This window comes from Rhinatrema bivittatum, chromosome 15 (genome assembly GCF_901001135.1).
Source record: "Rhinatrema bivittatum chromosome 15, aRhiBiv1.1, whole genome shotgun sequence".
Classification (NCBI taxonomy): Eukaryota; Metazoa; Chordata; class Amphibia; order Gymnophiona; family Rhinatrematidae; genus Rhinatrema; species Rhinatrema bivittatum.
This window is the reverse complement of record NC_042629.1, coordinates 71,022,624-71,038,695: the sequence shown is the minus strand read 5'-3', so window position 1 is coordinate 71,038,695 and position 16,072 is coordinate 71,022,624. Positions and strand designations below refer to the sequence as shown.

The 16,072-nt window shown below is 44.6% G+C and overlaps 1 protein-coding gene across 5 annotated transcripts in view; it reads left to right on the top strand.

Annotated features, from left to right (window-relative positions):
• TP73 (tumor protein p73) overlaps positions 1-16,072 on the top strand; it is a 121,163-nt gene that overhangs the window by 13,436 nt on the left and 91,655 nt on the right. For 4 of the 5 annotated variants that reach the window (XM_029577921.1, XM_029577925.1, XM_029577924.1 and 1 more), the window contains exon 2: positions 12,537-12,632. In XM_029577921.1, coding sequence (XP_029433781.1) covers positions 12,574-12,632 — 59 coding nt within the window. In that variant the 5' untranslated portion in view covers positions 12,537-12,573. Of the gene's footprint in view, positions 1-2,120; positions 2,199-12,536; positions 12,633-16,072 lie in introns of those variants that run through there. The other variant, XM_029577923.1, reaches the window with a different exon arrangement.

The window sequence follows — 16,072 nt, the reverse complement described above, 5'->3', positions numbered from 1 at the left end:
AGGAAATGTGTGTTATCTCGTTCTGGTAAGCATCTTAAACCAGAGAAACCATACATTACCTAAGTTCGGTATCCTTGATAAGTCGCTGGACGAGTTAGAGAAGTCAAACTTACATTTTGCTGGCTATATTGAATGTACACTTTCAAAGTCAGCTGTTAGATCCCCATTTCGCTTGTACTCTGTTCAAAATGGTTTTTTTTAAGGAAGCTCCAGGCAATTGCAATTTTTTTCCAGCATAATATATTTCATGACTCTGTCAGTTCGCTGAGGAAGGGTCCAATGCTGTCCCAAAAGCCTGCACCCTAAAATACTTGGTAGCTTAATAAAGATCTAATTTATTCCCAGCATTTTTGCTGGTTTTCATTTCAATACATTTTATTCACACCTTTTTGTAGCTGATGGAAGGATTTGCACTTCTTTGGTATCTAGATTTATTTATTTTAGTCACTTCAAAGCAGATTACATTCAGGTACTATAATAATTTCCCATTATAGATTATAATACAATGGGACTTTTATGTTCACCTCTAAAATAAAAAGACGGTGCAATTTGATATATGGCTAAGTGTTCATAAAATTCAAAAAAATGTTTGCATTTCTTAGAATTGAACTGAATAATTCAGTTGCATGTGAGTGATTGAGTTAGGCAAAAGAGATTCTAAGAGGCAAGGCGGGAGAGGTTTACACAAGGATAGAGACCTTCCATGAGTGTCAAAAGTTAGTCCCCGAGTAAACGTCATACGACTGTTTGCAAATCTGTGTTTCTACACTTACTGCCAAAGTGAAGCGCATATCTTCACAGGCCAAATAAGTTTTTAAGGTTGCATCAGCCTTTTTGCATTCAGATAGGTAATATTTATTCAGTTATTGGGGTTTATGAAACTGGAAGACCAGTAGCAGAAACTGGAGCCATTCCCTGCAACAGAGCTGGCAGGCTGGTGTGCAAACTCTTCTCAGGTTTCCTAATCAGGTGACTTGTGCCTAGTCTGCCCTTTTGTTTATGACCATCTATCAGTAACGGCATTTAATATTACTTAGCGCTGACTTCTGAAGTTCGATGAACACAAGGTTGCCGACTGATGAGGACTAATGAGCACATTGGTTTTCATGGTCACCGTTGGTCACAATATTTCTGGGGACACTGTATGTCACTTCAGACTAAGGGAGCCACCCTCTATACCTCTCATACCGATATTAAATTACTAGGTGATACTTGATATTCAGTCAAATCTCACCTGATTACAAAATCAGTGAAGAGTCTGAAACATTTGCTAGATCTCTCTCTGCCTAACAGTAATATTCTGATAATGTGCTATTCATTCTTTGTACTCCCATCTGGTCATATCGCTATCAGTGAGATATGAAAATGCACACGCCTGTTGTAAAAATAAGGATTAAGCCTCCGTTGAAGCCAATATATTGTCATCAAACCTTCATTTTGCCAATGTCAACAAACTCATTGTATCTCTTAAGCCAGTGACTGTTAGGTATAAATAGTCCTGATTTTAATTGCATCTCCCCCAAAATGTCTGTGTTTTCTACAATGAAACCATTTTTTTCTTCAACACACAAATACAGGCAGTCCTGGTACCCCATACAAGTTGGTAAGTGCAGTTTTGATGGGACTAGCAACTTTCAAGGGTGCCGGTCTGTATCCATCATCTGTCAGAAGCTTGGCTGCCAGTTAGGTTTTTAGTTTATTTGGATATTTTGAGAGTTTGGATTAATACTAACCATACTGTAAAAAAATGTTCTTTCAGTGGAGAAGCACATATTATTTGATAAGCTATGGCACTCTGAATAACCACAAGCATATAATTAGCCAAACGAGGGGAGTGATTTCAGATGATGGATTAGTACCTACCCAACTATCTAATTAGTTCACAAATGGGCATTTTTCTAGGACAGGCATTATTTTGAACTTTAAATTATGTTCAAGTTTCATGGGTTTAGTATTTAGTCCTATGCATTCTGAATTTGCTGGGCAACTCTATCTTGCACAATGAGTTAATAAGAGAACTCTCAAAACGTCCTTAAGAGCTATCTAGTTTTTTTTTTTTTTTTTATATGAATGAAATCACGTGATTTGTGATGGTGTCACCCCTTTCTGACCACACTGCCGTGGGTGCCTGTGCTCTCTGGCAAAACAGAAAGTGCCGGCCTGCCTCCACTTCGCCAATCCGTGGATCAGGAACCAGGGTAAGGACAATTCTGTGGTCCACATGGTCCAGAGAGTTTGGTGCCTTTTCTCTTACAGCTGCAAAGCTTTCCTTATTGGCTTGGCATGTTTTTTGATTTGTAAAACGAAAGTGGGTTGGGGGTATGGGCCCGAAAACCGAAACTTTGATGAGGAAAAACGGCAGCAAACTTGCCCACAAGCCGTGCTTTTTTGCCCCAGGACAAGTTTCCATATTCCCGGACGACTTTAAGATTGAAAAAGTTGATCAGTTTTGCAAGATGCAAATCGAAACTAAAATGTTTGAGCAGCCCAAATGAGCTTCCCAGTGTCTTTTTTCCTAGTTTATGATTATATTTTTATCCACATTTTAATAAATCCTTGAAGAGGGTGGCATAATGTGGATATGGCTCAGAAGAGGTGCTACAAAAGCGAGGTTGCTCCGTAATGTAAATACTCCTTTCATATTTAGCCATGTGAGCTGTGAAAGGATTCGAGTTACTGGCCTGTGGTAATGACCATATGATTCAACGAGCAACTTAAAACGGTTAGGCTTGGAGGTGTTTTTTGAAGGGTGGCGAATTAAACTAAAAAGAAAGGTGAGAAAATGTCTGCAGGAAACAGGAAAAGGAGCAGAAAATGGTACCTCAGGTGCATGGGTCCATGCAGGCAGAGCCAGCATAGCTTCAAAGATGGCTGCAGCCTCTCAGGGTCCAGGAAATGGCAGCCAGTGCTGCCCCTGTTTGGAAACAGCCAGCACTGGCCACTGCATATTGTGTGTTCCAAACTCAATGGCAACCGAAACCGAAGCATTGATCTAGAAATAATAAGGAGAGACTCACACGACTCCTTTGAACTCCAGAGAAACATGAAGAAATTCTAAATATCTTGCAATGTTCCACAACATTATTATACAGCACTAGATTAAAGGGGGCCACAATTCGACAGCAGGAAACCTGTCATTTTTTTCAGTAATCGTCACCATTCGGTTCCTTTTTAAGTCAAATGATCTTCTCTTGCAAGCACAGATCACAAGGGCTTGCAAAGCATTTTCCTACGTAAGATCAGTCCTCATGGACCGTTATTTTGGGATGGGGGGACTTTTTCCCGGAAGCGATAGTCACTGAGATAGACACTCATAGAGTGAGATTATAGGGGGGGGAGTCATATTCAGAACCAACCAACCCAGAAAACAGCTTAAGTAAAAAAAAAATCTCAAGCTGTGCTACAGGGAAAAAATAATAATACCTAGTTTCCATGCAGGCGAAGTGTTCCAACACAGAGAACAAATTTGCAATTAAAAAGAGAAATATTTTCCCCTCCCGTTTTTTGTTTTTTTTAGTAGAAGCTCTATTGTGAATGTGGGGTGCTGTTCTGTGATACCAGGCACCAGCTAACAATAGAAATAACTTCAGATAATATTCTGCTTGTCTCGGTTTTTGTCTGAGCACTGGTACCTTGATGGGAGATTCAGCGAGGGTTTAGCAAGATGCCAAGGAAGGAAGAAACATTTCATGGGGGCAGCCATGTCACTAAAACATTATGCAGAGGAGGTGCCGGGGGAAACCTTGTTAAACCTTTAGATCTCCCACATCCAGTCAGTGGGTCTAATGTGTAACTGTGCCTAAATATTTCAGTAACCAGCTCTTTGACTGACCAAACCCACAAAGTACTCCTGCTACTCTGCTTGGCGAAAAGAGAGGAAACATACAGATGTGCCCAAAGCAAGCTAAATTCCTCTTCTGACGGGACACTGCCACGTTTGTTTTCTTGGCCACATGTTGCCATTGTCCTCCTTCTTAGAAAATCCCTGGTTTCTGAGCTTTGCCTGTGGAGATCGAGGGGCAGAGGCATCAAACATTTGCTCCGGTGACAAACTGATTCCAGTTGGGTCTCAGCATGCTTCCCATTGAACAGCTCAGAGACTTTTTTCCACCAATAAAATCAGAGCCCATTTGCCCTAGAGCAAAAGGTTTGATGCCTCGGTCCCAGAGGCATCTCCTGCCCCGGTCCCAGAGGCATCTCCTGCCCTCTTTCAGCAAATCTCCTTCTGAGGAGTTTCCAGATGTTGGCACGTCAGCTGCTGGAAGAGGAGTAGGTTGCATGTTTTCCTTGCTATGTTTAAGAGTTTAGGGGCATAATCCCACAAATGGTGCAACCGTCACTGGCACAGCTAGAACCCCCCCCCCCCCAAGGAAACTTAAGGACAGAACAGAGGTTTATTAGGCAAGCATCACGTCAAAAGTAGTGAATTCGCAAAGTATGTTATACTATAAAGGGTAGATTTTAAAAAATTGTGCGATCGCGTACTTTTGTTTGCGCACCAGGCGCAAACAAAAGTACGCTGGATTTGATAAGATACGCGCGTAGCCGCGCGTATCTTATAAAATCCGGGGTCGGCGTGCGCAAGGGGGTGCACATTTGTGCAACCTGCGCGCGCCGAACCCAGCGCGCGCTGCCTGTTCCCTACGAGGCCGCTCCGATTTTGGAGCGGCCTCGGAGGGAACTTTCCTTCGCCCTCCCCCCACTTTCCCCTCCCTTCCCCTCCCTAACCCACCCCCCGGCCCTATCTAAACCCCCCCTTACCTTTATTCCACGATTTACGCCTGCGAAAAGCAGACGTAAATCTGTGCGCGTCGGCCGGCTGCCCCGCTCCGTGTTCCGGTCCCGGGGGCTGGTCCGGAGGCCGCGGCCATGCCCCCGGAATGTCCCCGGGCCGAAACCACGCCCGCATTGCCGCCCCCAAAACGCCGCGTCACACCCCCGAAACGCTGCGTCATTCGGCCACGCCCCCTGACACGCCCCCTCCCGCCCCTTTTAAAAAACCCCGGGACTTACGCGCGTCCTGGGGCTCTGCACGCGCCGGCGGCCTATGCAAAATAGGCGCGCCGGCGCACAAGGGCCCTGCACACATAAATCCGCCCGGATTTACGCGCGCAGGGCATTTAAAATCCACCCCTAAGAGAAGCTAGGCCGCAGCTCTCAAGGATGTGTAGTACAGGCCTCGGTTTCCCCGTCCACCGTGTACTGCTTGACCATGAGAAAATCACTTATATCTATGTTCATACTCAGGCTATAAGCTCTTCAGGACAGGGATTCTACAAGCACATAAATGATTTTGCACAGTACTGTATATACTGATGTTGCTATATAAATAATAGATGTACAAAAGGCAGGCCTGCACTTGTCAGCCTGTGTGCCAATACTCCAAATTTAGATTTGTGAAATATCTTGATTACCAAAAATTAAATATTCCTGGATTCTCAGGATTTGCAGTCGTTAATAAGGTAACAGCTCTGTTCAGGAAGGAGTTTCCTCTCTTACACTGATTTTGGAGATAAATAGTAACGAAGAAAGTTTTACTAATGTCCCACATGTTCACCAATTTGTAGATTTTCTGGGTGTTTGATTAAGTATGGAATTCTTTATGATCATCTATCCATGATGGTAGGGAACTATAGAGGAAGGCAACAAAACTAACTTGGATAAGAAGCGATAGCCTACTGGCACTCAAGCTTCTACGGCTGGTAATAGATATTTATTTATTTAACGTGTTTTGTGTACCGTCATTCGGTTGCGCCATCAGAACGGTTTACAGAAAACAAGCAACAGGTTGTATAAATATCATCACATATCCTCATGTATATCCTCAGTAGTGTGGACAGGACTAACTGAGCAGACTGGATGGGGCAATGGGTCTTTATATACCATCATCCAGACTGTTACCAAGGGGTTTTCTGTGCTGTATGGCTAAGAGAAATATTTTGTATGCTTCTGAACGTCTATAATTCAACCAATTGCAGATCCCAGTATGTGCCAAATACTAGCCTTGACCCAATTGTAATAGCAAAGCCATAAGAACATAAATATTCCTTGTAATTCTTCAAACACAGGCTCTCCAAGTTTCCAACATTTCTATACTCCTGCTCTGCATCTTCCTGGCGTTCCCAGCATTTATAACATCACAGGGCTCATGTAATGCATCTGACTCGCTGAGACGCAAAATCCTGTAAAATCTCCAGCACACCACCCATCCAAAAGCCCCTGGAGTATATGTCCACAAGAGTTAACAGAGTGTTACAGACAAATAACAGCACAACAGTTCTGCTACAGATGTACTGTAAAGGTTCCATTTAATGTCACGGTTAGGAATTATCCAGTTTCTGTACATAGGAGAGTTCCTACCTTTTTAGCTTCAGGCAGACACACACCATGGTAAGCAGAAATGGGGCTAACCCGCTGGAACCCTAAGCAGGTGAGGAGAGGGGGGAAGCGAGAAGGAAAAAGGAGAGCGTAGGCCTGTGTGAAGGGTAAGTAACAATAAAGCGTAGTTCATGGGCTGCTCTGAGCATCTTAAGGACCTAAGCAAATTGCTCAGTCTGCTTAGGCCCTATCACCAGCTCCGATGAGAAACATTTGATGAAAAGGGCATCTAAGCCAGCTTTGCAATCTAATTCAGGGACGTCCTCTCTGCAGTGCTGTGTTTATTTTTACATTATTTCAAGGAATTATAGCCTGCTTGTGTCCATGTCTTTTAAGCAGGTTACAATAAAAATGAACATAAAAATAGCAAAATTGTACATAAAACACTGAAATGAACAATATTATGCATATTATGCATAATATTATGCATAAAACAAATAACTACAAATACCAACATAAAAAGCTAAAAATACCAACAAGTGCAGTATTATACCTAAAATATAGCCTCTCCCCTTTGCTGTCCTCCGTCTGGTTCGGTCCATCTTTCAATGGAAATAATTGCTCCAATTTTCTGCTTCCCCTGCTTCGTCCCTCCCATTTCATCAGGCATATTTTACTCTGATGCAAAGAATGCACTCTGGGCAGAGGATGAGCCAAACATCATTTCTCTAGCTCAGGGCTGCCACCTCGATCCAGGTCTATTGAATAGGTTGATCCGGTCCTGGCTTTCCCCTTCCCTCCCCCCTGTGGCATGCATGGCTTTGTAACTTGGTTTTTTACCATTGATTTCCCTCCTTGGAATATCAGAACTACGTCTGCATGAAACGTATGCAGTGGGGCGAAGCCAGGACCGAATCAGCCTGTTCGGTTACCTGATCACGAGGGGCCTCCCCTCCTGCAGCCGTTCAGGGTTCATACACGGGACCTGCATAAGCAGATTCCAATCGCTTAGGTGAAATAAAACATTACAGCTCAATCGTGCTGGACCAGAGCTTCTCAAGGTCCCCTAAACAGCAGATTTGGAGGCTTCCCTGCTGGGGGCAGTAGAGCTCTACTGCTTGAACAACTGCTTCAATGCTAGGACAACGATGCTTGGATATTGATTGCTCTCTTAAAACCTAACTGCCCACCAGGGTTTGCATCAATAATAAAAGCACAAGTAAGCAACACATTTTTGCTTTGACTAAATTGCTTTGGGAGAAAAAGTGTCGTCCCTCCCGTAAAGATTTGTACCTGCTTTTTCTGCAGCTCCCTTTCCCCCTTGGAAACAATGAACATAGATCTAAAAATGTCACCTGCACACGTTATTTCCTCGCCACTCCCCCATATAACCATGCCCCCGGGAACCCCTCAGACGCTGCAGGTACAAGTACGAACGTTAGGGAACTACGCAGGCAATTTTACATGGAGCGCACACAATTTTCCAACAGGTAAAATGCTGCCACACCTGCAAAAACCGGATTGGAATATCAAACCTGGTTTTACGTGCGTAAACAGCTGTTCCAAAAGTGACCTGGGCGCAGGGCACGTAAATATGCTTCTGGGTCCTGCTTTCACGTGCACTCTTGCGCTCCCTAAGGAGAGGCATTCTGGGGGGGTGGAGTCGGGACTTACGCGCACGAGGTTTTTGATTTTTAAAGAGCCTGCGCCTAAATTATCCTCGCACGTGTTATGCTGTGCTCGGAGCAGCTGTAAACTTTGTGCGAGCCCATTCATGCATGTACCAGGCGACTTACCCGAGGGGTTTCTAAAGCAAACTTCCGCACGCAAGTGTGCTGTGAAAATAATCAGTAAATTCAGCATGAACAGCGTTCATGGAGACTTCACCACTGGGCGGACTGTTATAAAATCGTCCTCCCTTCTCCTGATTAAAAGGGGCAAATTCACTAAAAATTTAATGCACAGGTAGCCAACTCCGGTCCTCGAGAGCCACATACAGGCCTGGTTTTCAGCATATCCACAATGAACGTGCCTGAGATAGATTTGCATGCACTGCTTCCATAAGATGCAAATCTATGTCAGGCACATTTATTGTGGATACCCTAAAAACCGGGCCTGTTTGTGGCTCTCAAGGACAAGAGGTTTCCCCTGTGGCAAGAGGCATCCAGACTTTTCCACCTGCTTAACCCTTTGCAGATCTTCAAAGAGAAGCTACCGGGGTATTTTCCGCCTATTCTATCCACGCCTGGGGTGAAGCAGGAGCAAAACTGCGCGGGTAGCCTGGAAACTCCTGTTCACTTCCAGCCTAAACATGCCTCCAAGGACATCGGCTTGCCACGCGGAGCGTGTGTGCATTGCCAGGGAGCACGTGTAGAGTTAGTCGGCGCTACCCATGTAACGCTTGAAAAACTGGCCACTAAGAAAAAAACATTTTCCAAGCCTTTTCCACCTGGTTAGCAGTCTGGCCAGGCTTTCAGCCGGAGTGAGGGGAGGCGTTCCCACAGCGCGTTTCAGGCGGGATTGGAAAGCAACGTGGGCAGATTGCGCCACGGGCTCTCTCGTGAAGTTTCTGCGTGCATGGAAAAGAGAGTGTGGGGTCTGAAAGACTCGCAGACCTTGCAGGCAGCTCGCGATTGGAAACTCTCTGCATAGTTTTCCTTTTGAAAATTGGCTGCAGGATCCTTCCGCGTACAAAGGCGACCTGTGGATTTTGTGGCTGAGCCTGCTGTTTGAAAATTATTCCTCCCCAGAACCTTATTCTGCAGGAGATGACGTATTTACCTCCTGGTTTAAGGTGAGCTGCTTGCCCACAAACATTCCCTTAGTGTTATGTTATTTGGTAACTTTCAGTAACAGCCCTAAAAAGAGCACCGCATGCTGAATTTCACAAAAATACAGTGGTCTGACAACCCTTTATTAATTATTACTGGGAGTACTTCATGCTGAATTAAAAAAAAAACAACAAAACCCTGCGATCTGGCAATCCTTTGTTAAGTTATTATTGGGAGTACTTCATGGTTTGTTTTTGGTTTTTATTTTATTTTTCCTGGGAATTTCAATATTATAACAAAACAAAAAACAGTCAAAAAGACTTTTCCCACTGATTTTTCTCCTGTTTGTTATAACAAAGTCATTTTCCCACTGATTTCTTTTGTTACAACATTGAAATTTCCAGGAAAAATAAAATAAAAACCGAAAACGAAGGTCCCTATTCATGCTGAATTAAAAAAAAAAATACTGCAATCTGACAACCCTTATAAATTATTACTGGGAGTACCTCATGCTGCATTTTACAAAATACTGCGATGTGAAAACCCTGTATGAGTTATTACTGGGTAGCTGGATGCTCATTGTTTAGTAGTTAGGAAGCTGGGGGCTAAACACACAAACATCTAGGAACATTCATACATTTCCATGATCCCCGTCCCTTGGCTAATTCTGTTCAGGCTTTTAGTTTGTCCAGTTTAGTTGTCTGGGTTTCAGAGCAGAGTGACAATCTTCACCTAACTGGGGAACATTATGCTTGGTAGAGAGGCCAAACACACCTAAGCTGTAATTTCATTGAAAAATGAACATGCATGGATCAGACACATGCACAAAACTTGGAATGGCACAAGTTTGACACTTGTGAGCTTGAAATGTTCTGTTTGAAAAAAAAAAACCAAACAAACCACAATTCTGCCGCTCGTAGTGTCTGCCTCATGCCTAAATGAATGCAATCGCCATATTCGTCCACTTAAATATACTGATAGCATAGGCGTAGTTTGTGAGGAGGGTAATGCCCTGTCAAGTGCATTACCCTTCCCTTCTCTCCTGCCAATATGACCTTCCTCCCTTTGCCCCCCCCCCCCCAAACAAAGCAAGCAGACTATGCCTATGATAGGTAGAGAGACCAAGCCAACAAGATGGTTATTCAAATGATGTCATCCTTAGCTGAGCTTGCACTGACCTGAGGAAAAGAGTTTGACTCTCAAAAGCTACTTACAAGTCTATTAGATTAATCCAGTAGGAAGGGATCCACCAACAGCCTGTTTCCCGGCCGTTACTTCTAGCATTCTCCGTATAATCACTAACTAGTCTTTGTCAGCGCTGGAGGGAACGATGCCAGGAGTCAGGAGTGTGAGGCAGAGGTTGGTTTTAATTGTTCTCCCTTACACCCATTAACAAGCATTAAATAAGAAAGCAGAGGCTCCGGGCTTGGCCTACAGCTCATGCAGGATTCACTAGCAGATTCTGGAAGTCTGTAGTGAAATCCTTCATTCAGAAACTTCCCAGGAGTCTAACAGGAGCCTGGCGCATAATGAAGAGAAGGGACAGATTGTGGCCTCCGCCCAGCCCACTGACCTACACTGGACAGGCCTGGGCTTGCCATAGTTGGCACTTCCTAACGAGAGCTGCAACTGGTACTAATTCTTTCTTTTCCCTACTGAGAACCTCCAGAGGCCCGAAGTGCTGCCTGGTTTGAGAATAGCGCACAGCACAAGGGCTGGGCTTGAAAAGGAAATGGTAACATTTCAATGTAATGAGTCCTGCAGAGCTTTGGGGTTTTTGCATCTTAAAACACCAAGGAACGAGGTGAGACTTCCCCCGGGCACTCTGCCGCTGCATCCTAACAAGGTGCAGGCTTATTAATCCAAGAGGGAGCCCATGAGAAAGACAGGCCCTGCTTTTAATGGAGGTGTGCCCAGAGCCCCCGCGCTTATAAGGAGGGAGAAGGGGGTCTATGATCAAACCTCATACCACAAAACCAGGACACACTCTTCCCCTCTCCCTTTCAGAGGCATTCTTGTGGATCCATTCTGGTTTGATGGCTTTTTTAATGCACGATTGCTAGGCTACCCTACCTAATATTTGTTACTCCCGCAGATAGCGGTGGTTACAGGGGTACAGCTCTTAGAGGCTGGATGAAAGGCATGGGGAGGAAGGGGAGTGGGTGTTGCATGCTCTGTGGGAATTTGTAGGTGCCTCTACCCAGAGTGGACAAATCGCCACAGGGCAGACTGGATGGGCCATCTGGGTCTTTATTTGCTTTTGTTTACTGTAACAAGAGCTTGTTCCTCCTCTTTTTAAAACCAGGACGAAAATCAAGGAGGAATAAAAAGAAGGGCATCGTACCATAGGGGCCAACATGTGAAAACACCCCCTAAGCATGGATTTCCATTTTCTGTAGCAGTGAGAAGGCGGTAACGTCCCTCCCTAACCTGTGATGAAGCAACGAGCACGTTTACAGAGGAGGAGGTAGCAAGAGAAGGCTCCTGTGCCCCCACGTGGCCAGACTGGAGGGCCATGTCCCTCTACGAATAGGAAGAGCCAGCAAGCCTGGCCCATTGTAGGCCCGGCATCATTAAAAGGGTCCATTTTCCTCTATCAGTCCACACAAATTATATTGCGCAACACTGGGGGTCCCGCCGGCACCAAGAAAACCAGATTAATTCTGAGCCTAAATGAGTAAATCAATCAATCAACGTGTCTGTGACTCCTAACTAACCAGCAAATGATGATGGGGGTGATTTTCAAACTGTCCACGTCAGGTACTTTTTACCCACGGATTCTGCACTGAATTTTAAAGAGAAAGTATGCTTGCCCTTTCACTAAAATCGGCCCTGGGTACAAATGATCTGCTTTTGTGCGGGTGCTTTTTCCACAGAGAATAACGTGCATAGATTTGAAGATTGATTTATTTAATTGCTTTTATATACCGACATTCGATCGAGATATCAGATACATTATTTACCCCTCTAACCGCGGCCCCACAATGCAGACGCTTTTAGCCACACTGAGGCAGGGCCAGAGTTCAGACGGCCCCGTTTCCAGGCTAAGCTGTTAATTACCAGCACAAAAAGGCTTTAAAATGTGTCCTCCCAATATTCATGATGCTCTCACCTCTGCCAAGCTCTTGAGCTGTGTCCTTGATTGTAGATCTGGAGAATTTTTCAATCAGTGGTGTGCAACAAAAAAAAAAAAGATATTTAAGCATGGAAGGGAAGGGACGGGACCCATTCATCTTTGGCCTGCAGAGATTTTCTGCACACCTCTGAATTACATTGCAGAACAGAGGCTTGTCCTGCACAAAACAACATTGCAATGTAACTCAGTTCATTTTCTGGTTTGGAGAAAGTAAAAATGGTCTTTGTCGTTGCATTTTCTTTAATAGCAGGAGCAGTTTTGCGTTGCCCATGTTTGATAAAGCAAAATGTTCTTTTCATTTTTGGCCACAGAGTAATCTATCCTTCGTCGGACTCCCCCTCAGTGAAGATGTCCCGATCTTCCTCAACTGATGAAGGAACAACATTTGAGCATCTTTGGAGTACCCTGTAAGTATCTCATCAGCAGAGACTGCTATGGGGAAAATGCCTCTTGTACAGGCCATTCACAAGGGTTTGGTTGAACTTGATTTTGCAGACTGATTGTCTAATGGGTTCCTTCGTTCCTCCTTCCCTCTTTGACCTTGGAGTTCCTCTATGTTTTTGTAATCTGATTTTCATGTTTTTTTGGTATCCACTGAGTTTGCAAAAGGATCTCTTAAGTAACATTAATGCAGTCAGGAGCTGTTATTCTCCATAAACTATCAAGACCATTTGGGTCTCTTTTTCGGATGGTCTTTGGATGACCTCTGAAGAAGGGACAAGTGTGGCCCAAAGAGCATTGCGCAACATGTAAACACCCCCCCGAGCAGGAATTTACATTCACTGTAGTGCTCAGCAACGTCTGGATTATGCTTATATTGGTCCATACAGAAAGCATCAGAAACTGAAGACTCCATCCTCCAGAGCCAGGCCAGCTGCCAGACCTCTGTATCACAATCACACAGATATTCTTGCGGGGTTTCTCTAACTCCAAAAAGACCACAAAGAAGGTGGGAAAATCTTGGATGAAGAAGCATTTAGGCAACAAAAGGAGGACAAAAAGACAGACAAAGGACTACAATTGTTTTAAAACCATTCATTTCATATGTTTCCACAGATGTTAAGCATGTCCTCTGTAGAACTATTTATTTTTTATTTTTATTTAACACTTTTTTTATACCGGCATTCGTAGGACACATCATGTCGGTTTACAAGTAACTGAGAAGGGAAATTACAATGAACAAGGGAGGGGCTAACTGGGTAATATGCAAAATACAAAGGAAGAGAGTCAACAGCAGAATTACAACTTTTTGCATTCAAGTTAGGGTTAAATATGCAAAAGAACTTATAAACAAATTAAGCGAGGCATGTACACTTGAGAAATTAGCATATGAGGGCTTATATACAGTAAGAGGAGGCAAGTGCACATATGTATAGAACTAGTGGAAGACATCAACTCACAAGTTATTGCAGCTGTAACAGAAATCCAGCTCCGGCTGAGAATTGTGCTTTGGAAATATTTGACTAAGGAAGCCCTAGAATAGGTGGTTCTGCCTTTCACTGGGAAGTCTCCCTTAGAGCGCCATCTACTGTTCCAGGGTGGGAATCCCCAATGAGTCCCCAGATTTCTAGCAACTGACTGGGCTCTGATCTTCTCAAATTTGTGGCCTACCACAAATTTGTACCACACTTTCATGAGTGGCATTAAATAGCCACAAATTATGCCCATAGTCAGTTATAATATAAGAGCTAGAAATCACCCCCAACCCTCACGCAGTCATTACTTGCCATTCATATCTTTCTATATTACTTTCTGTTAATGGTCATATGAAAAAATGTTTCATTCTTGCCATATGTGCTGTGACTCTTTCAGATAATAGAAGGACTAGGGGGCACTCCATGAAGTTAGCAAGTAGCACATTTAAGACTAATCTGAGAAAGTTCTTTTTCACTCAACCCACAATAAAGCTCTGGAATTTGTTGCCAGAGGATGTGGTTAGTGCAGTTAGTGTAGCTGGGTTTAAAAAAGGATTGGATAAGGTCTTGGAGGAGAAGTCCATTAACTGCTATTAATCAAGTTGACTTAGAAAATAGCCACTGCTATTACTGGCATCAGTAGCATGGGATATACTTAGTGGCAGATTTTTAATCTTACGCGTGCAGGGTACATTTTGCGCGCTACCCGGCATGCGCAAGGGGGAGCACACTTGTGTACCTTGTGTGCGCTGAGCCCTAGGGGAGGCCCGATTGCTTTCCCCGTTCCCTCCAAGGCCGTTCTGAAATCGGAGGGAACTTTCCTTTCGCTCCCCACCACCTTCCCCTCCCTTCCCTTCCCCTATCTAACCCACCCCCCTGCCCTATCTAAATCCCCCCCCTACCTTTATTCTAATAGCAGGTACGCCTCTGGCAGGCGTAACTTGTGCGCGCCGGCCGGCTGCTGGCGCTGTGCCGGAGGACTCGGGACCGCTCCCGGCTCGCCGCCCCGCCCCCTTTTCAAAGCCCCGGGACATACGCGCGTCCCGGGGCTTGTGCGTGCCACCGAGCCTATGCAAAATAAGCTCGGCGGCGGGGTTTTTGGGTACTTGCCAGGTTCTTGTAGCCTGGATTGGCCACTGATGGAAACAGGATACGGAGCTTGATGGACCCTTGGTCTGACCCAGCATGGCATGTTCTTATGTTTTTAATATCCCTTGGGGTTTTTTTTTTTTTCCTACTTCCCTTAATTCTGTACATCAGTGACTCCCACCTGTGCTTGAGCCCGGGGTTTCTTTTCTGCTCCAATCAGTTAAACTGCACAGAGTCCCAGTGGGATGCCCAATGTCGTATGTCAAAGGTTAAACAATACCGGGGATGGGGGTGGGGGAGAGAGCATACCTGTCCATAACAGCGTTCCACTTTCCAACCAGCACCCAAGGTCATTACTACAAATTTCAGTCTTATAAATTGCTCTTCCCTAGAATGTTCAGAACCATGAACAACAACTTCAAAGATTAACAACAAAACAAATATATCAGAAATAACATATTTAAAGCAAACATTCTAAAATACGCATAAAAGACCATCCACAAATACAATGAAACATCACAGAAGCCATAAAAAGTATCTTAATCTCCAAACCTGCTAGAACATAAAGAACACAGAACTATTAAAATGACAGCATCGAAATTAAAAGCCTGGCCCTCTAAGCATCACATCATCCCTAGAAAGGCCATAACCTTCCTCAGGCATGGAGCCGAGCACAGAAAGGTGTCTCCCGTGTCCCGTGAATTTTAAAAATCCAGCGCACGCATTAAGGGATGCGTGAATATGTCGGGCCCGTGTACACTGAGCGGATTTTAAAAGCCACCAAGATGTGCGCACATCTCAAAAGTTTTCAAACGGGGCGGGGAATGGGCACGTGCGAGTAGATATTTACGCGATCCGGCACGTGCTGAGGCCCCCTGCCGTGTAACTTTACTTCTGCTAAGGATGACGTGTGAGCTAAAAGGAAAGGCACATTGGCAGATCTGCAGGGTTTTAACTGGGGGGAGTGAAGGCTATTTAAAGTAGGGTGATTTGGAGGCCCTCTCTCAACTGGGTGAATGCGTTGACGCATGCCCCTTTTAAAATCCCCCATTTTTCGCAGTAGAAGTGGCACGCGTGCCCACTTAAAATTTGGCACACTTCTGCACGCAGCCAAGCTGTTCTATAACATACATGCGTATGTCTTAAACGATTGCATCCCTGGCCGCAGGCCAATGCATGCACGCAAATGTGAGCACATGCGCCAGTTTGAAAGTTACTGCCCCTATACGCTGTCTACAACCACAGTTCTATATGGATAATATAACCCCCCCCCGGCTACGACCATGCTATCAAGCTGAAGCTGCACTCACCATGAGCTTTGCTGACAGCACCTGGAATACACA